Source organism: Miscanthus floridulus, chromosome 8, assembly GCF_019320115.1.
Source record: "Miscanthus floridulus cultivar M001 chromosome 8, ASM1932011v1, whole genome shotgun sequence".
Classification (NCBI taxonomy): Eukaryota; Viridiplantae; Streptophyta; class Magnoliopsida; order Poales; family Poaceae; genus Miscanthus; species Miscanthus floridulus.
This window is the reverse complement of record NC_089587.1, coordinates 61,358,125-61,379,476: the sequence shown is the minus strand read 5'-3', so window position 1 is coordinate 61,379,476 and position 21,352 is coordinate 61,358,125. Positions and strand designations below refer to the sequence as shown.

The 21,352-nt window shown below is 46.7% G+C and overlaps 2 protein-coding genes across 2 annotated transcripts; both read left to right on the top strand.

Moving 5' to 3' along the window:
• Window positions 1-2,068: 2,068 nt before the first annotated feature.
• Window positions 2,069-4,366, top strand: LOC136472262 (uncharacterized). The gene is made up of 3 exons (XM_066469991.1): window positions 2,069-2,458; window positions 2,562-3,167; window positions 3,704-4,366. Exons 1-3 carry the CDS (start codon window positions 2,069-2,071, stop codon window positions 3,728-3,730), a joined length of 1,023 nt encoding a protein of 340 aa, XP_066326088.1. The 3' UTR covers window positions 3,731-4,366.
• An 8,016-nt stretch (window positions 4,367-12,382) lies between these two features.
• LOC136469189 (uncharacterized) lies at window positions 12,383-16,542 on the top strand. The gene is made up of 4 exons (XM_066467485.1): window positions 12,383-12,410; window positions 12,514-12,928; window positions 13,032-13,612; window positions 15,354-16,542. Exons 2-4 carry the CDS (start codon window positions 12,536-12,538, stop codon window positions 16,540-16,542), a joined length of 2,163 nt encoding a protein of 720 aa, XP_066323582.1. The 5' UTR covers window positions 12,383-12,410; window positions 12,514-12,535.
• Window positions 16,543-21,352: the final 4,810 nt, after the last annotated feature.

Here is a 21,352-nt window from a genome sequence, read left to right as displayed (position 1 = left end):
TCTTGCTGAGTACAATTGAGTACTCAGGGTTTTATTTCCCCCTGTTGCAGGTGGCAGGCGGATGCTAGAGCTGCTCTTGTGTGTGGATCCCTCCTGGTGGGCTCAGAGAGGATTCCTTTACGCTGCGATCATAGTCCTTATTTATAACTCTCACTAAATGTTTTTATAAATAGAAGTTTTATAATATGTTGTCATAATTTATATATTAATGCTTCCTCCTGTCATGAATAGGTGTTTATTTCCGTTGTACCTCTATTCACATGTTTATTTTCGCTGTACCTCTATTCACATGTTTATTTCCGCTGTACCTCTATTCACATGTTTATTTCCGCTGTACCTCTGTTTCCATGTTTATGTTCCGCTGTTAAATTAAATTGTTCAGAACTCTGATAACATGATCATATTCCGCTACTATAAACAATAAATATTATACTCTGATGTTGCATGAAAAGTGATGTAAGAAATGGTTAATATTGATGTAAGCTTTATTCTCTCATTTGTGATCCTGATGGAAAAATATTGATTTTTTGGTTCTCTCTTGGGTTGTGCCCGACGGAACTGCGTAATTTAGTGTTCTCCCTTGAGTACTTAGTGTCTAATGGAAGACAAGTACTCCTGGGACGCATTAGATTAGGCGGTTCTACCACAGATGTCTAGTTAGGTGACAAACCTTTTAGAGAGGTTTACACTAACTTATACAGAATTGTGAGACGAAAAGACGATATAGTGACAAATGTCCTGGGAACTATACCACTTAATGTGTCATTTGCATCGATCATCATTTGAGATTGTCGGTGATATGCGACTGACAGGATGGAAGGGAACATGATCTTTAGAGACATGTTAGATGATTTAGATGACTCTATCTATTTGAGAACCAAGTATTCCCCCCCACCCCACACCCAATTTTTTTGCACCGTTCATCTTCCTCTTCCAGCCGCCCGTCGCTTGTCACCGCTCGGCGCCCCCGCCGCCGACATGTTCTCCAACTCTGGCGAGCCTCCCCCGCCCCAACCTGGCCCGGCCGCCGCTACCACCGTCGGCTCCCCTAAACCGCCCGGACACCATCCCCACTGCCTGGCCTATTTGCCTCCCCCCGGCCGGCCCCTTCTATATCTGCGGGAGTTGGAGAAGAAAGAGGGGGAGAGGCTCGCCGGAACCCTAGCCACCGTCGCCATCGTCTTCGTCTCCAATGGGCTCAGATCCACGAGGAGGAGGAGGAGGAGGAGGAGCAGGTGGCCGCCTACCTCATCGGCGCCGGCGCCGTCGGAACCCGCCACCACCGTTGGAGGGGAGAGAAGGAGGAGTCGCGTGGGGGCATGGGCACGGGCGTCGAGAATCGGACGGCCTCCACCGCTGTCCCCCCGCGCAACGGACGCCCCAAAAATCACATGTTGAGGAAGGCTAAAACACCCGAGTGTAGTTTAGCATTCCAGATTTAGATACATTGTTCATCACCTTCAATTCTTTTCTATGATGATGGAGTTTTGGCGATTTGATCATCCCGCTTCGATGTACAACAAAACCAGGAGTAACCGGAATGCAGGAGATTGCTAGAGGATGTTTTGAGTTTTTTTTTGTGATTTCTATGCAGGGGCACACGGATGCTATGGTAAGATAATAGCTTTGACAAGTGACCGGACTGATTTTTTTTTTTTTTGTCATTTCAATCAGAACCTGTAATTAGGCTGGACGTCGTGACAACTTGATGTACCTTCAAGAATATTCGGCCGGCACCCTATGATCCCATGCAGAAACCAGCATATCTGTTTGAGTGAAGGTGATGATGTTCCAAGGGGACCCCGTTCCTTACTTGGGTATTCAACTAGAGAAGACGGATTCCTCTGTCCCTGTCCCAATAAAGGGTGGCTTTGCATTGATACTTGGCTTGAGCCATTTGGTGGCCACGCCAAGTAATACCATTCTGCTTTAGCAAGCTTTGTCCATGTACGTGGGTTCACATACACTATATAACACTATAGATTTGTCATTGGATGGTGCCCATAAACCAGTGCACAGCACAGACTAATTAATTTGCCTGTGAGGCCAGAGCGTGCATGTGCATACAATGCGCTTCTCAAATGCCGTGCAATGGTGGGAGGACTGGCAGCTGCGCATCCTTGTCTTAGGCAGCCTTAGCGTTCAATGCTACCTCTCGTTATTTGCCAGTTCTCGTAAGAAGCAGATCAGGCCCATGTACAGATTGCTCATCTGGCTAGCGTACCTAGGCGCAGATGCTCTAGCCATCTATGCGCTCGCCACGCTCTTCAATCGCCAGCAAAAGGCACAGCACCAGCCAGTAAATTGCAGCCGTGGGGATGTAAATGAGAGCCGTGACTTAGAGGTTTTATGGGCCCCTATCTTGCTGATACACCTCGGTGGACCGGTCAACATCTCTGCCTACAACATCGAAGACAATGAACTATGGAGGCGTCACATTCTAACTGCAGTGTCTCAGGTGAGAAAGAGAACAAAGAGGATTCGTGATATTTTGCAAAATTACAACTCGTGGTTATGCTAAAGCTCCTGCAGCTCTAATTCAGTTGTGTGAAACTCCTCAGGTCGTCGTGGTCCTCTATGTGTTTTGCAAGTCATGGTCATCCTCTGCAGATAAGAGGTTACTGGCTGCAGCAATTCTGCTTTTCATCATCGGTATTTTCAAATGCTTCAACAAGCCATCAGCTCTAAAGAGGGCTAGCTTTAATAGTATAGTCACTACTTTCCATCCTGCCCCAAGAACAAAAACTGCGAAAAGAGAAGTTGAGCTTGAAGAGTACGTACAAGAAGCACGGAGATTTATGCAAGGGAACAAAAATCCCCCAGCAATGGATTCCGATAGCCAACCATCACACTTGAAGCGACTCTCTGCGTCGGACAAATTATTTGTAGACTATGCATATGTCTATGATGACCGCCTCACTACGTTGAAATCCTTTTTGTTGCTGGATGAGAAAGACACTTACAAGGTCCTCTGTGTAGGGATCTCTAACACTTTTGATCTTATTTATAGCAAGGATGAACAATTTGATGATAGAAACAGAACCACGCCTGGATGGGGCAATGCCTGTACTACCCCTATATTGCTCCTTAATCTCCTGTTGCCAATCGCACCCATCGGCCTCTTCCACAGCAGCCACAAAAATGCTTATAGGGGAAGCGACATCAAGGTTACATTCATATTATTGTACTTCTCATACTTTTTGGAGCTTTTGTCTTGCATCACAGTGATAGATGTTTACAAGGAGTGGTCAGACGGGGTTGCCCAAAGTAGTCTTGTAGGATTGTTAGCTTGGAACAGAAAGCACACAAGGCTAATGGGCATCGTAGAATTCTTTCAATGCAAAGGTTTGCTTGACACTTATTTTGGCGTGAAGTCGTGTCACTCCTCCAAAGACATTACAATGTTAGTTCGTGAACATGTTAAGGCTGGATGGATGAGTCATATAACAGATATTGAGAGTTATTGGAGGTTCTGTGACAGCCGAGGCCAATGGGCACTTGAGCGCAATGGCGGTGAAGAAGAAATGCTTCTTGGGAGCATAGACAAGCCCTTCGATGAGAGCATCATTCTCTGGCATCTGGCCACAGAATTTTGCTTCTATATGACGGGCACATCTCATGATTCTAGGATATGTACACAAATATCTAACTACATGATGCATTTGCTGTGTTCTAATACAGAGATGTTGTTACCTGGAAGCAGGAGGAATTTGTTCACAGTTGTTTGTGATGAACTCGAGGCCATCCTCCAAGGTGATGATGATCTATCGGTGCTGGACGAAAGAGGACTTACACAAAAGATAATTAGCAAGGCAGAGTCAGCAGAAGGTTTTATTCGAGACTCTTGGGTTCTAGCTCAAAAGTTGATGCAATTAGGTGGTGCGAAGAAGACGTGGGAAGTAATCAAAGCCGTGTGGATTGAGATGCTCTGTTTTTCTGCTGGTAGATGCAGGGGCTACCTGCATGCAAAAAGCCTTGGCTCTGGTGGGGAGTACCTCACGTTCGTCGCTCTGCTGATGTCGCATGCAGGACTGGAGACATATGCGGAGAGGCAACAGAGGGTGCATCTTCGGCTTTCCAAAGAGGAAAGAGTGAAAATTGCAAAACAAAGAATACAAGGAGCTGCAAAGAACCAAGCTACTGGTGGCTCGTCGACTCCCCAAGGCATGGTTCCTGTGAAGGACGAAGAGATTGCTACCACTCCATTGGCTTCTCAAGTCAATGGGCAACTAGAACAAGAAGAAGATGCTGCTTCTACATTAGCTTTACGAGTTGAATGCGTTGCCCCTGCCGCTGCGATCAAGATTGTTGTCTCACCATAAGAGCAATGTGATGTCTTCTCTGTTTGTGTATTCCTATCACACACGCTGACTGCAGCATGCATGTACCCTTCCTTGTCTGTTCAATTTGTTTCAGGTCTCAATATAGTTGAGTTTGCAGTTTGAGCAGTCGAAAGGTTCAGCCTTTCTTGATTTGAGTCGGCTGTTAGTAGTTCTTGTCTAAGTTTGTTCTTTTAAATATGATGAGATGACGACTTTAGGTGTTATTTTGGATGTCTGACTGACCAACTGACTCGTAACATAATCGATAATCCATCTGAATCTTGCAGATCCATTTGATATCTACGAACACATGGGTTTGTTTCGTTAGGATAAAACGATTCCCTCCCAATTCAGATAGGTTGGAGTGCAAATTGAAACGGCTTCCTTGTCAACCACTCCCAATACACATGGATAGTAACCAGTCAATTTTTTGCACTAAAGCGTTTTGTTTTTTAAAGCTCTAATAATGTCTGGATCCAGAGAAAAACTTCCCAGACATCTCATATTCTCAGGTGAATGCGTTCATTAGCCTGCACCATAGTTTCTGACTGAATGAAGTTTTGTATGGAAAGATGCTGCAACAAGAGCAATCAAAGCATCCTGCTTGAGCTCCTCTATCTTAAACGTCAATTCAAACCGTAAGGCGCTGTTTGGGAGCAAGGGGTAGAATACCCAGGGAGGCTTCATTGGTAACACAAGTTTGTACCTGACGAACATAATTTTCAGTGAAACATCAGGATACAATACGGCATACATTGCACTAAGAGGAGCGGCAGACCATGAAGTTACCAAAGACAATTTCCAGGAAAAATGAGAAGAAATTAAAGAACTTGCAACTATAACCTGAACAAACATATCATGCACAACCTACAATGCAAGAAGGCAACATCATAAATGGAAATGACGTAGCCAAAGGAGACAGTTACACCCATAGCTGGAGAGATTGGCACCTATCATGTATACATTTCAAAATAAGTCGTGAAAGCATCTAAAAGGAAATCAACCATGCATATATACACCTGAATTAAAAAGAAACAAATTGATGTAGCTAGTTGTCATTTATAGGTAAGCTTCTGGCAATTACCCTCTAATAAGACTATTCCAACTAGCCTTCTAAAACACAAAGCCATGTGGACAGGATTGCAGTATCCATCTTGCTGTCATTGTCTCATACTTCCTCCTTCCACAAAAGGATGCAATTCTTGCTTTTCATTTTTCAAGGAGTCAAACAATTTGAAGCTTGACCAAAAATTATATAAAAAATCCTAACATTTATGGTATATAAAATAAGTATCATTTAATTAATTATGAAACATATTTTTGTAGTAAACCTAGTTCGAGACATAAATGTTAATGATAGTCATTATAAACTTAGTCTAAGTTAAACTAGTTTGACCTACACAAATTATATAGTTGCATCCTTTTGTGGACCGAGGGAGTAAACATCCAATGAATCATATTAAGCTATCCAACAAGGATTGGGTTTGTATATATTGTGGAGAGGTTCTAGAAAAAATTCACTAGATGGAAAGGAAAATACTTTCGGTCGGTGGGCGACTCGTTCTTATTAATTTGGTGCTAACTAGCTTAGCCATGTTTATGTTATCCTTTTTTCAAATCCCTAGAGGAGTCCTTAAAAAATTGGATAACTATCGCTCCCGCTTTTTCTGGCAATGTGATGAACTCAAGAAGAAATATCGATTGGCTAGGTGGAACATCCTTTGTACACCAAAGACTTTGGTGGGCTAGGTATATAATTAACCTAGAACTTCAAAATATATGTCTTTTGAGTAAGTGGTTGTTCAGGTTGATCAATGAGGATGGAGTGTGGCAAAACCTTCTAAGAAGGAAATACCTATCCAATAACTAACTTACACAGGTGCAACATAGGCAGAGAATTCTCATTTTTGGGCAGGCCTTATGAAGGCAAAGGAGGATTTTTTTTATCTAGTAGCACCTTTAGGGTACAAAATGGGGAGCAAGTGAGGTTTGGGGAGGATGTCTGGTTAGGTGACAAACCTTTTAGAGAGGTTTAACTATACCACTTAATGTGTCATTTGCATCGATCATTATTTGAGATTGTCGGTGATATGCGACTGACAGGATGGAAGGGAACATGATCTTTAGAGACATGTTAGATGATTTAGATGACTCTGTCTATTTGAGAACCAAGTATTTCCTCCCCAACCCCCCTCCCCCCCAAACCCCACACCCAATTTTTTTTGCACCGTTCATCTTCCTCTTCCAGCCGCCCGCCGCTTGTCGCCGCTCAGCGCCCCCGCCGCCGACCACCGCCGACATCTTCTCCAGCTCTGGCGAGCCTCCCCCGCCCCAACCTGGCCCGGCCGCCGCTACCACCGCCAGCTCCCCTAAACCGCGCGGCCACCATCCCCACCACCTGGCCTACTTGCCTCCCCCCGGCCGGCCCCTTCTATATCTGCGGGAGTTGGAGAAGAAAGAGGGGGGAGAGGCTCGCTGGAACCGTAGCCACCACCGCCATCGTCTTCGTCTCCAGTGGGCTCAGATCCACGAGGAGGAGGAGGAATAGGTGGAGGAGGAGGAGGAGGTGGCCGCCTACCTCATCTGTGCCGGCGCCGTCGGAACCCGCCACCACCGTTGGAGCCTTGGAGGGGAGAGAAGGAGGAGTCGCGTGGGGGTAAGGCTGGATAACAAGCTGGCTCGGCTCGTTCTGGCTCGTTAAGATAACGAGCTAGCTCGGCTCGGCTCGTTATCCTAACGAGCCAGAAAGCCAGCTCGGCTCGGCTCGTTAAAAGCTCGAGCTGGCTCGTTAAGCTCGCGAGCCAGATATAAAAAATACACAAAATATAATATTTGCATTTATCTAAAGTTCGAGAATAATAATAATATAAAAGAAATGCATCTAGACCAGTTACCAGTCAATTTATAGGGTCTAGACCAGTTACCAGTCAATTGTAAAGTGTAAGACATGAAGTAATACAAAAACTAATATAAGTTTTGATACTTTTTTTCCTGGAAGCTTGGCTCGTTTAGCTCACGAGCGGCTCGCGAGCTGGCTCCAGTTGTCTCGTTATAGCTAACGAGCTAAAATCTTGGCTCGGCTCCGAGCCGAGCCGAGTCGAGCCAGCCACGAGCTGAGCGAGCTAACGAGCTTCGAGTTTTTCGTCCAGCCTTACGTGGGGGTGCGGGCACGGGCGTCGAGAATCAGACGGCCTCCACCGCTGTCGCCCCGCGCAACGGACGCCCCAAAGATCACGTGTTGAGGAAGGCTAAAACACCCGAGTGTAGTTTGGCATTCCAGATTAGGTTACATTGTTGATCACCTTCAATTCTTTTCTATGATGATGGAGTTTTGGCGATTTGATCATCCCGCTTCATTGTACAACAAAACCAGGAGTAACCGTATGAAGATGTTTCTCTGTAATTGGTGCAGAAGATTGCTAGAGGATGTGTTGAGTTTTTTTTTTTTTTTTTTTTTTTGTGATTTCTATGCGGGGGCACACGGATGCTATGGTAAGATAATAGCTTTGACAAGTGACAGGACTGATTTTTTTTTGTCATTTCAATCCGAACCTGTAATTAGGCTGGACGTCGTGACAACTTGATGTACCTTCAAGAATATTCGGCCGGCACCCTATGATCCCACGCAGAAACCGGCATATATATTTGTTTGAGTGAAGGTGTGATGTTCCAAGGGGACCCCGTTCCTTACTTGGGTATTCAATTAGAGAGGACGGATTCCTCTGTCCCTGTCCCAATAAAGGGTAGCTTTGCATTGATACTTGGCTTGAGCCATTTGCTCATCTAGCTGGAGTACCTAGGCGGAGACGCTCTGGCCATCTATGCCCTCGCCACGCTCTTCAATCGCCAGCAAAAGGCACAGCACCAGCCAGTAAATTGCAGCCATGATCTAGTTCTAAATAGCAGCCGTGACCTAGAGGTGTTGTGGGCCCCTATCTTACTGACGCACCTCGGCGGATGTGTCAACATATCCGCTTACAATATCGAAGACAATGAGCTATGGAGCGCTCTAACCGCAGTGGCTCAGGTATAGGGAATTCTTATGCCCTACTAACTTTTGCAAATTCATCACTCATAGGGATGCACCTGCAGCTCTAATTCATTTGGGTGAAACTCTTCAGGTCACTGTGGTACTATACGTGTTTTGCAAGTCATGGTCATCCTCTGCTGACAAGAGGTTACTAGCTGCAGCAATTCTGCTTTTCATCATTGGTATTATCAAATGCTTCGATAAGCCATTGGCTCTCAAGAGGGCTAGCTTTAATAGTTGCAATTAAAGTGTCTGATTTCAGGCCTATTTCCCCACTGAACGCTTCTGTCAAGATCATCACTAAATTGCTGGCTAATAGGTTACAGGTGCTTCTTCCATAGCTTATTCATAAGAACCAGTATGGCTTCATCAAGCATAGATGCATACAGGATTGTCTGGCTTGGTCCTTGGAGGTCCTGCATCTCTGTCACCGATCAAAGCAGGAGATTATTATTCTTAAATTGGATTTTGAAAAAGCATTTGATAAAGTGGAGCATAATTTGATGACTAAAATCATGGAAAAAAGGAGTTCCCTAGCAGATGGATGTCATGGATGCATTTGATCTTCACTTCAGGTACCTCAGCTGTTTTACTAAATGGTGTTCCAGGGAAAGTTTTTCATTGTAGGAGGGGAGTTAGGCAGGGTGACCCCCTATCCCCTCTTCTAATTTGTATTAGCAGCAGACTTTCTACAGGATCTTCTAAATGCAGCAAAGGATCAGGGTCTACCATCCTTGCCTTTGGTTTTGCCTCATAATCATGATTTTCCAGTGCTCCAGTATGCAGATGATACACTCATTTTCATGAAGGCAGATGCAAGGCAGTTATTCTTCCTCAAAGCTCTGCTCAATTCTTTTGCTAAGTCTACTGGTTTAAAAGTCAATTTTCATAAGTCTGTGATGGTGCCCATAAATGTGAGTGACACAAAGTTGGACATCCTTTCTAGAACTCTGGGTTGCTATAAAGGATCCTTACCTTTTACTTATTTGGGCCTTCCTTTGAGCCTTACTAGGCCCACAATATCTGATTATTGGCCTTTGGTCTCACGGTGTGAAAGATGTTTGGTTAGTATATCTTCCTTCCTCAATGAAGCTGGACGCCTCCAACTAACCAATGCAGTGTTCAGTGCTCTCCCAACATTTGCTATGTCTACTTACTTGCTCCCGAAGACAGTTATTATGCAAATTGATAAATTCGGAAAACATTGTCTCTGGCGTGGCTCATATGTAAATAATAAGAAGCCACCAAAAGCAGCTTGGCCAATGATTTGTGATACAAAGGCTAATGGTGGGTTGGGAGTCATCAACTTACAGACACAAAATCAGAGCTTGCTCCTCAAGAATCTGCATAAGTTTTTTAACAAAATAGATGTTCCTTGGGTTCACCTTGTGTGGGAAGTTAGATATGCTAATGGCAGACCACCAGCTAGAACTTGTAAAGGCATGATAAATTTGCAATAATTGAAATTATACCGAGGAAATATACCACCACAAAGGTAGATAGATCACCACACAAATTTTCATTGATATGACCATCATAAGTGAGACTTCAATGATTTGGATGGTCATACTTCTCACTTGATGAAATGTGGTGAAATTGAGGTCACTCTTTGTTGTCATGATCTTGGATGATCAATATGATGAATCCATGTGTACTTGTTGAGCTCTAAAGAGGAGAAATAACAAGGAAAGTCCACTCTTCAATTCTTTTATCCAACTCATTGAAATCCAGTTCCACTAAAGGATTAGGGCATCCAACACTAAACCAGGAGCACTTGGTTTATAAAGACTGAGACCTCCTAGAGCACCCAAAGATTCCATTGGAACCATCCTTCCTCCTTTGATGTTTATCCTTCCTCTAATGTGTGAGATTATACAACATACGCTTGAGAGAAACCATTAGTCCCATAAGATATAGATTAAACTCCTCAATTTGTGCATACAAGAGTACAATTTGCTGGGGTTGGCTGGCCAGAACTTTGTTGGGTCGTTGTTGCCTCCGGCGTGAGAAAGTAGTAGCAGGCTATAGCAGCAGGTGGCCTTGCGTGAGTTGGAGTAGCGCTGCTTCTCTGCGAGCGCCGAGCGCGCGGGCCCTAGCGGAGGTGGCGGGCTTAGGGTAGGGAGCACAAGGCCGACGTACTTGCCCCTGGTGCCCAGCAGCCGCCTCGCATGCGTCGTCGATCTTCCTGCACGCGGATGATGTGGCCACACGCGTGGACGTCGACCGGGCTGCGCGCTTCCTCGCGCTCCTCGATCACCTCCTCCGTGTTGATGGCAAGGCCTCGGGTGGTGTGGCCGCCGTGCCCGCCGCGGGGTCGTAGACGCCTCCTGCCGTCTCCATCGCGTGGTAGACTTGGACTCGGAGCACCGGATCTGGAGGGAGAGGATAGAAACGCAGTTGTCGTACATCTTCGTGAAGACTTTGTTTCTGGTTTAGAAATTGTTTCTTGGTTTTTTCCTTCTGTCTTCAATAATTTCCTTGCCACGTCAGCCAAATGCTGAAACTACGGTAATTTCTCCATTGGGAGTGCCCTACGGAGGCATCGGTGGTTGAAGGCACAAAGATGACGACACATGTTGGTGACTACCGACCACTTATTCCTTTCACTTCACCTGGAATTGGGACGTACTAACAGTGCGTAGTTTCAAAATTTCAATCACATGCTCCGGCGGTAAAAATGGATTCATGCACTGCATGGTTCGCTTTTCTCCTCTCAATAGAGCGTCAGAGAGGTAGGTGCGAGATTGAAAGCGCTCGCAATCAGGCAAGGTCGAGTGGTGGACTCGACACTGGGCGGGCGGGTACGGTGTCCAATCCGGTCATGGACATGGAAGGACAGGAGGGCCGGTGCTATTATTATTGCTTGCCCCTTGTCCCGTCCAGGTCCACCGCCTCCTCCTGGATTGGAAATCTGGAACATGGAACTGCTCTGCTCTCCGGACCCTCCTGGTACTCCAGAGGCCAGCATCGGTAAGATTCCGCGCCATTGTTGATGAGTGATATATGAGTAGCTCTCTTGCTCTTTTGGCAGGGCGGTGGACCACGACTTAGTACGCGAGCTCGTGAGCCGTGACCCAACCAACCAGCCCGCTTGCCGATGATGAGGCGACGACGACGGGTCGGCGTCAGCTTGCAGGCGGGCCGGGTTGTGAACGGTCCACGAGCCACCAAGCTGGCCACCAAACGATTATGTGGGCTTTGCGGTAGTCCGCCAGCCACAGAGTTATTGTCGCAGATAGTTAGTGGAACTGGTGGGCAAAGACACAAAGCCCGCTAGTGTCCGCAATACGGCTTGACGTACAGCAAGCAAGCACATACAGTGCGCACGTAGGAAGGCAACTGGCTGTTCGAGCTGTTCGAGCAAATAGCGTATTACGGCGTGTACGAGCTGTTCGAGGGAACCAGGTGAGGACGAGCGCGTGGATTAGGCGGCCGGAGGAGGCGTTTCCGAGGCGCGCGCGGGCGCGGAGCGCCGTGGGGATGGCCTCGGGGTGCGGGTCCACCATGCCGCGATCGCCGCGTCGGAGCTGGGCGAAGAAGAGGTGGGCAGAAGAAGGGGACGGCGGCGGCAGCGCTACCGTGCTAGCAGTAGGTTCGAGGACCATCGCAGACAACAGAAAGAATACGGGTTCCTGCGGGTGCTCGCGGGTTTGTCCTCTTGTCCAGCGGGCTTTGCGGAGTGGACAATAATATTAGGCCACGAACACTTTGCAGCCGAGCCACATCGGCCACAAACAGCGTTCTCGCGGGGCGGCTATGCCTATGCGGGATCGTGGAAAAACCCGCCCCGCCTGCAAGCTGAGGTCGGCGCATTATAGAAGAGCTGGCCTCGCCCCAACCCCCAACCAGTACTTATTCCTTTCACTTCGTATCTAGCAAAGGAAATCACCGACGACCTGCTGGGTGCTAGGCTCGACGCATCAGCGACGGACGACGACCTTCGGTAGGGCAAGCGGAAGCGCCCGCCGCCACGATCGGGTATATACCTACCTACCCCGTTCACCCCAGGACCTGCAGGATCAGGCACCACGCTGCCATCATCGCCGGCCGGGAGCAAGGTACAGTTTATATAATATAATTTAAAACACGCATTGCAAAATATATTGTTTGCTACTGAAATCTATCTACACAATTTTTTCCTCGAATTTTTCTACACAAAAGAGAGCGCACAACAGGGAGATATATGACGACTTTCTCAAGTGCCCTGCAATGGTGGGAGGAGTGGCAGCTGCGCATCCTCGTCTTGGGCAGCCTCGGTGTTCAGTGCTACCTCTCGTTGTTTGCCAGTTCTCGTAAGAAGCAGATCAGGCCCATGTACAGATTGCTCATCTGGCTAGCGTACCTAGGCGCAGATGCTCTAGCCATCTATGCGCTCGCCACGCTGTTTAATCGCCAGAGAAAGGCACAGCACGAGCCTGTAAGTTGCAGCCGTGGGGATGTAAATGAGAGCCGTGACTTAGAGGTTTTATGGGCCCCTATCTTGCTGATACACCTCGGTGGACCGCTCAACATCTCTGCTTACAACATCGAAGACAATGAACTATGGAGGCGTCACATTCTAACTGCAGTGTCTCAGGTGAGAAAGAGAACAAAGAGGATTCGTGATATTTTGCAAAATTACAACTCGTAGTTATGCTAAAGCTCCTGCAGCTCTAATTCAGTTGTGTGAAACTCCTCAGGTCGTCGTGGTCCTCTATGTGTTTTGCAAGTCATGGTCCTCCTCTGCAGATAAGAGGTTACTGGCTGCAGCAATTCTGCTTTTCATCATCGGTATTCTCAAATGCTTCGACAAGCCATCAGCTCTAAAGAGGGCTAGCTTTAATAGTATAGTCACTACTTTCCATCCTGCCCCAAGAACAAAAACTGCGAAAAGAGAAGTTGAGCTTGAAGAGTACGTACAAGAAGCACGCATATTTGTGCAAGGGAACAAAAATCCCCCAGCAATGGATTCCGATAGCCAACCATCACACTTGGAGCGACTCTCTGCGTCGGACAAATTATTTGTAGACTATGCATATGTCTATGACGACCGCCTCGCTACGTTGAAATCCTTTTTGTTGCTAGACGAGAAAGACACTTACAAGGTCCTCTGTGTAGGGATCTCTAACACTTTTGATCTTATTTATACCAAGCAACACCAAGTGGATGATAAAAACAGAACCACGCCTGTCTGGGGCAATGCCTTTTCTGACCTTATATTGCTCCTTAATCTCCTGTTGCCAATCGCACCCATAGGCCTCTTCCACAGTGTGAACACAAGGTTGACAAGTACCTTTGTGTGTTCGTTTTGTGATGAGTGATTGTCAATGTGATCCACGAAGTGGGTTGAGTGGTGACTAACCCTACCATGACGAAAGCTATGTGTGCGACATGTCTTTTGGCTTGTGTTGTGCAGGTGTGGAGCTCGGATGCGGTGGTCGACGGCAAGGTGAAGGTCAAGGAGGACGTGCCGTGCCGACAGACCGGGAGCGGTGAAGGACGGACGTGAGGCTTGGACCGAGGGACCCAGAGGCCGGGTGACTAGCCGCGGTGGCTGACACTTGGGACATCGACAAGTGCAAGAAGACATGGAGTGACGGTGTTGACCGGGTCAAGACGGCGGACGCGTGAGTCGAGTGAGGCTCAGGAGGACTTGGCAGGCCGGCCGGTCGAGGACGGCGGTGACACGCGTCGGATGGCGGGGGACGCGTATGGAGTACGCTACCCGCGGACGGTTTGATGGTTTGGGTCTCAAAACCATCGGATGGACGGTTTACGGGTTTGGGCCTTAAAACCCGGGCGGAGGTTCCAAGGAGGAACGGACGACACATGGCGGCATCGGGGAATTCGCGTCGAGGCGAAGCTACCGGTGAGAAGGCGCGGTGGCCGTCGGATCAAGACTACACCGGGTTGGACAACAACGCCCTTGGGCTTAGCGGTTCAACTCATTTGTATCCAGGGGCAAAACTGTGAATGTGTAATAGCCCTGTTAAATAGGATAAGGGAGCCCCATCTCCCTTACCTCCTCTAGTTTTCATTTTCTCCTTTAGGGTTTCTTCCTCTAGTTTGCTTCCATGTATGAGAGAGGTCCACAATTCAAATTGTGACTTTGGTTTTGAAGGAATCGGTGGCCGTAACCACCGTATGCCCTCCGGGATTCATGATTTAGTTGTGTTCTTGATGTGATTTTGGTGTTCTTCACGAGCTCTTTTTGTCCCCTCTTGTTTCCCCTCTCGATTCTTCGTTTTGGGATTGTTTTGGTTCGTTCTTGTTGCCTTGGATCGATCAACTACATGAGTGGAAGCTTTCCACCGAATGAAATCCACTAATTCCTCACGAGATCGCAGATCCGGGCAATTTTAGTTCTTGACTTATTTTATGGGGGATTCTTCAATTCCTTCGATTCACGGAGTTAGAGTTTGTCTCAGGCCATGATCCTTTAGAGGTTACCTTTCTACTCCATTGTGAACCCTTGTGCAAAGTTTCAAGTCATTTGGAGTTGATTTGATCAAGTTATGGCTTGATTTGATTTTTCCCGAGAAACTGCTCGCTCATACCGGACGCGTCCGATATGATCTAGGACGTGTCCGATATTTCTAACTTTGGAGTTTTGAGCTGAAATTTGGTGGAGACCTTCCCTTGGTGTCTAAGAGCTATGGTTAAAAATTTCATGTTTTTTGGACACCGTTTGACGGGGTTTTGGATTTTTCTCCCTTGGTCAGCTTGCTGCTGAAAATACCGGACGTGTCCGACATAATACTGGACGTGTCCGATATTTGCAGGGGCAGTGCTGTTTTCTTTTGGGAGTTTGCTCATTTGGGCTCCGATCCGTGTTCCGTTTGCTTTGTGGTGACCCGCTGTATTCTGAGGGAGCATCCACCCTTCTCTAGGGTCGTGGTCATCAAGTCTATCGTGTATGCTTTTTGGGGATTGATATTAGGACAGTGGTCGAAGATTTCGAAAGAAATTTGAGGCTCCCATTCACCCCCCCTGGTCGCCGTTTCCGGTCCTTCACACAGCAGCCACAAAAATGCTTATAGGGGAAGCGACATCAAGGTTACATTCATATTATTGTACTTCTCATACTTTTTGGAGCTTTTGTCTTTCATCATAATGGCAGATGTTTACATGGAGTGGTCAGACGGGGTTGCTCAACATAGTCTTATAGGATTGTTAGCTTGGAACAGAAAGCACACAAAGCTAATGGGCATCGTAGAATTCTTTCAATGCAAAGGTTTGCTTGACACTTATTTTGGCGTGAAGTCGTGTCACTCCTCCAAAGACATTACAATGTTAGTTCGTGAACATGTTAAGGCTGGATGGATGAGTCATATAACAGATATTGAGAGTTATTGGAGGTTCTGTGACAGCCGGGGCCAATGGGCACTTGAGCGCAATGGCGGTGAAGAAGAAATGCTTCTTGGGAGCATAGACAAGCCCTTCGATGAGAGCACCATTCTCTGGCATCTGGCCACAGAATTTTGCTTCTATATGACGGGCACATCTCATGACTCTAGGATATGTACACAAATATCTAACTACATGATGCATTTGCTGTGTGCTAATACAGAGATGTTGTTACCTGGAAGCAGAAGGAATTTGTTCACAGTTGTTTGTGATGAACTCGAGGCCATCCTCCAAGGGGATGATGATCTATCGGTGCTGGACGAAAGAGGACTTACACTGAAGATAATTAGCAAGGCAGAGTCAGCAGAAGGTTTTATTCGAGACTCTTGGGTTCTAGCTCAAGAGTTGATGCAATTAGGTGGTGCGAAGAAGACGTGGGAAGTAATCAAAGCCGTGTGGATTGAGATGCTCTGTTTTTCTGCTGGTAGATGCAGGGGTCACCTGCATGCAAAAAGCCTTGGCTCTGGTGGGGAGTACCTCACCTTCGTCGCTCTGCTGATGTCGCATGCAGGACTGGAGACATATGCGGAGAGGCAACAGAGGGTGCATCTTCGGCTTTCCAAAGAGGAAAGAGTGAAAATTGCAAAACAAAGAATACAAGGAGCTGCAAAGAACCAAGCTAATGGTGGCTCGTCGACTCCCAAAGGCATGGTTCCTGTGAAGGACGAAGAGATTGCTACCACTCCATTGGCTTCTCAAGTCAATGGGCAACTAGAACAAGAAGAAGATGCTGCTTATACATCAGCTTTACGAGTTGAATGCGTTGCCCCTGCCGCTACGATCAAGATTGTTGTCTCACCATAAGAGCAATGTGATGTCTTCTCTGTTTGTGTATTCCTATCACACACGCTGACTGCAGCATGCATGTACCCTTCCTTGTCTGTTCAATTTGTTTCAGATCTCAATATAGCTGAGTTTGCAGTTTGAGCAGTCGAAAGGTTCAGCCTTTCTTGATTTGAGTCGGCTGTTAGTAGTTCTTGTCTAAGTTTGTTCTTTTAAATATGATGAGATGACGACTTTAGGTGTTATTTTGGATGTCTGACTGACCAACTGACTCGTAACATAATCGATAATCCATCTGAATCTTAAGATCCATTTGATATCTACGAACACATGGGTTTGTTTCGTTAGGATAAAACGATTCCCTCCCAATTCAGATAGGTTGGAGTGCAAATTGAAACGGCTTCCTTGTCAACCACTCCCAATACACATGGATAGTAACCAGTCAATTTTTTGCACTAAAGCGTTTTGTTTTTTAAAGCTCTAATAATGTCTGGATCCAGAGAAAAACTTCCCAGACATCTCATATTCTCAGGTGAATGCGTTCATTAGCCTGCACCATAGTTTCTGACTGAATGAAGTTTTGTATGGAAAGATGCTGCAACAAGAGCAATCAAAGCATCCTGCTTGAGCTCCTCTATCTTAAACGTCAATTCAAACCGTAAGGCGCTGTTTGGGAGCAAGGGGTAGAATACCCAGGGAGGCTTCATTGGTAACACAAGTTTGTACCTGACGAACATAATTTTCAGTGAAACATCAGGATACAATACGGCATACATTGCACTAAGAGGAGCGGCAGACCATGAAGTTACCAAAGACAATTTCCAGGAAAAATGAGAAGAAATTAAAGAACTTGCAACTATAACCTGAACAAACATATCATGCACAACCTACAATGCAAGAAGTCAACATCATAAATGGAAATGACGTAGCCAAAGGAGACAGTTACACCCATAGCTGGAGAGATTGGCACCTATCATGTATACATTTCAAAATAAGTCGTGAAAGCATCTAAAAGGAAATCAACCATGCATATATACACCTGAATTAAAAAGAAACAAATTGATGTAGCTAGTTGTCATTTATAGGTAAGCTTCTGGCAATTACCCTCTAATAAGACTATTCCAACTAGCCTTCTAAAACACAAAGCCATGTGGACAGGATTGCAGTATCCATCTTGCTGTCATTGTCTCGTACTTTCTCCTTCCACGAAAGGATACAATTCTTACTTTTCATTTTTGTAACACCCTAAAAAAATTTCATTCTTTTAAAATAGCTAAATCTGATTTATTTATGCAATTATGTGAGCATTAAAATATAGGAAAATAATATTTTTTGTGAAAATAAAATCAATCATAAGGAATAGATACAAGTTGATGCATTCATGCTGCTGCATTTAATTTATTGTGATGTCTGATTTTGACCTAAATGCCAAAATGATTCAAAACCCTTTGAAAATGAATTTAGAAATTTGATTTGGAAAAAGAAAAATTCTTTTCTCCCCTCCCTTCCTCATTTTCAGCCCGTAGGCCCTTTCCCCGCTGGACTTTCTTCCTCCGCGCCAGCCCAGCCTCGCGCGGCCCAGCAAGGAGCCGGCCCAGCAACCGCCGCCGCTCCCTTGGCCCAGCTCGGGCTGAACCGCACGCCCAACCGCCGCTGCTCCCTTCCTCCTTCTTCAGCCGCTGACCGCCTGGGCCCGCACGTCAGTGTCGTCCCCCTGCTCCCGCAACCACAGCGCCTGTCAAGGCCGCAACGGCCGCTCCGCGCCCATGTCTCGCGTCGTCGTGGGAGCGTCTCCCCGCGCCTGACCTCTATAAAACAAAGCCGAGACTCTTCGCCGCCCTCCCTGCTGAAGCGACCCCGATTTCCGCGAAGGGAAATCCACAGCGTCGAAGTGTAATAGGACTGTTGTAGATCATATTACCCAAATTCCAGTCGAATATCACATCCATACAACGATAATATCAGAGTACAAGTAGTGCGGAATTACATAATTTATTACATCGCCGCATTGGCGGAATCAAAAGTAGCATTCATTCAGAACAGCTTGAAGATAAGATCGCCAAACTCGAGCGTAGGCACGAACCCCTCATCCGTCAAACTCCTCGGAGCTATACTCCTCAGCAGAACCTGTGTGCTAAAATTTATCAGTATGATTTGTACTGGCCACTCCCACCCTATAAGCATTGCTATGTGGATATTGGATGCAAGTTGGATATAATCAAAAGGAACCTATAAGACTGAGGTTTCCTATGTATTTAGCATATCAATTATATAATAATATAGTCAAGTTTTAACACCATTCCCACACACATTCCACCCCATTCCCTTTTCCGAGCCAGGTTTCGATCCTGGGATCGATATACCACCATCTCCATATCATCTCCATACCATACCATCGCTCAGTCGACAGGCCAACTCCCTCTCGGCACTATCTCAAGGCCCGTAGCCCCTGGCTATGACCGACACTCTCTCACGGGGGAAGAAGACAAGGACTCATCTCACTATCTAGTTTAAGCGAATCCCAGGAAAGGTCCATAGCCGACAAGTCGGTACATGTATCGATCGATCAACCATACACTCTGCAGAGGTTTTACATAACCACAAGATCTGCCTTCTTCGCTGACCGTCGTCAACTGGGCTGATTCCGGCCGCTTGCTAGCCTAGGATAGTGCCACTCTACCATTCAGCCCCGGTACACCCCATGTCTAGTCTGGGGCGGCTGAAACTGTGAGTCATGAGCCGGGTCCACAAGGTCTCCATGAAGTCTCGGAAGGGTATGGGGGAAATCCTCCGCGCCCCGTACCTTTTTACACTGTCCGCTATCAACCTAGCAGTAGTGGCAATATCCTACCAAGTAGTCCGACTGTCCTGCACCATATAGGGCGAGTGGTACGTAAGGCTTCCCTGGTGAATCTGAGTACTAGTAAGTCCTTAGGGATGACCAAGCCAGAATGTCTCCATCAGGGTTTCTTTTTATCGTGCCACCACAGCACCCCCATCCCGGGCTCCTCCCATCATAGGTTCACACCCAGGACCACCTCATATACTATTTACCCACCACAGGTATCCATTCCAGGGGTGCCTAGGTAGCACCCCATGGCAAGACTTGCCCCAGGCTCGTCATATACTCCAACTTGGTCGACACAACCCTCACCCTCCACACACCCAAGTCACACACACAACACTCTCCCCATAGTCCAGTTATCACCCGTTCCCACCACACATTAATGTAGTATAAGCGTAGTAGAAGTGCAAGCAATGAAATGTAGCAGTAAGCGTGTGTCTAACCTAATAGCAGGGTATGCAGGGGTAAGGTTGCGTCAAGATAGAGGCCATCAAGTAAGCATTCTACCATGCAAGTTCTATCATAGTATGATTATAACGGTAAAGTAAAGCAATAGCAGTTCTATATTAGCCATGCGTAATAGGTGCTACGAGATTGGGTGGGATGTGGCACCTTCAGTGTAGTCGTCTTCATTCTCCTCATGGTACTCACGGTCCTCGTCCGTCTGGTTCTCCTCCGAGTCGGCATCAATCACATTATAGTCGTGTTAGCGACGTCTATAGAATAGCACAAAGAAGCAATGGAAATTCAAAAGAGCCGAATGCACTCAAACATGGGTTCATTGCGTAGAGCTTGATTTTTGATAAATTTTGATCCTGTTTTCGTATTTTTCCGAGGTCGTATGAATTAGTTATGAATTTCCGAAGTTAAAATCATTTCTGAAATTGGAAAAAGGCTGAATTAATCCTGGGCTGACACGTGTCACGCTGTGACTGGTCCACGTGGCATGCTGACATCAGCATGACATTAGCGTCTCGGTTCTGAGCTGACAGGTGGGGTCCAGCTGACGTTAGCATGACGTCATCAGTTCCGATAGTGGGTCCAGGGGCTCTTGGGTCACTGACATGTGGGTCCGGTCAAAGACAACGTCAATCAACGGGGAGTCAACGGTCAACGGTCTACAGTCAACGGTCAGGGTCACTGATGTGTGGGACCAGGGCTGCTGACGTCAGTAGCTGATGTCATCGTGATGTCAGCATGACGTCACCTCGGCTGTGTTGGCTTCTGACGTGTGGGTCCTGCGTGATGTCAGCATGACATCATCATCTAACATGTGGGTCTAGAGTGTCTGTGTCACTGACATGTGGGGCCAGGTCAACCCTTATTCCTTGGTTTGAGTAATAATTACTTTTATGGTGTGTTTCTTTAAAGGAGTTGTTAAACATAACATAAAGCAAATGGAAATCCAATCACAATTTGAGTTAACAATGTATGCAACAATTTGTTTGTCAATATGTAAATAAACATGATTTAACATATGGTATGCCATGCTTATGTGTTGACTTGGGTTGGGGTTAGACCTAATGCATCTCTTAGGTTAGGCTTCTATACATGACACTCATCATCACATGGGAATTTTAAGAAAAATTTTGTAGTTGGTATTTTTAGTGTGTGGATTTTTGGGTTGTTACACCTACTGTCGCCCCCGCTCCATTTTCGCATTCACCGAGCGCACTGAAGCCACAACCGTCGCACGGAGAAGCGCCGAGGTCCGCCGTCCGCCCCTCCGTGTGGTCCACCGTCCCCGAGCCGTCTCCGTCCTCGTTTTCCTCCACGGTGAGAACCCCCTTGCTCCCCTCTTTCTCCCCGTGCCATTACTTTCGATTTTCATGGCTTCTAGAGCCCAGCCACATGCACCTGAGAGCTCCGCATCGCCGTTCAAGGCGACCACCACCTCGGCCATGACCTCTGGCCGCAATCTCAGCCTAGGTGGGTTCCCCTCCACCCCCTCTCTTCCCCAGTGCCCTCGGTTCTTTGAACCGTGGC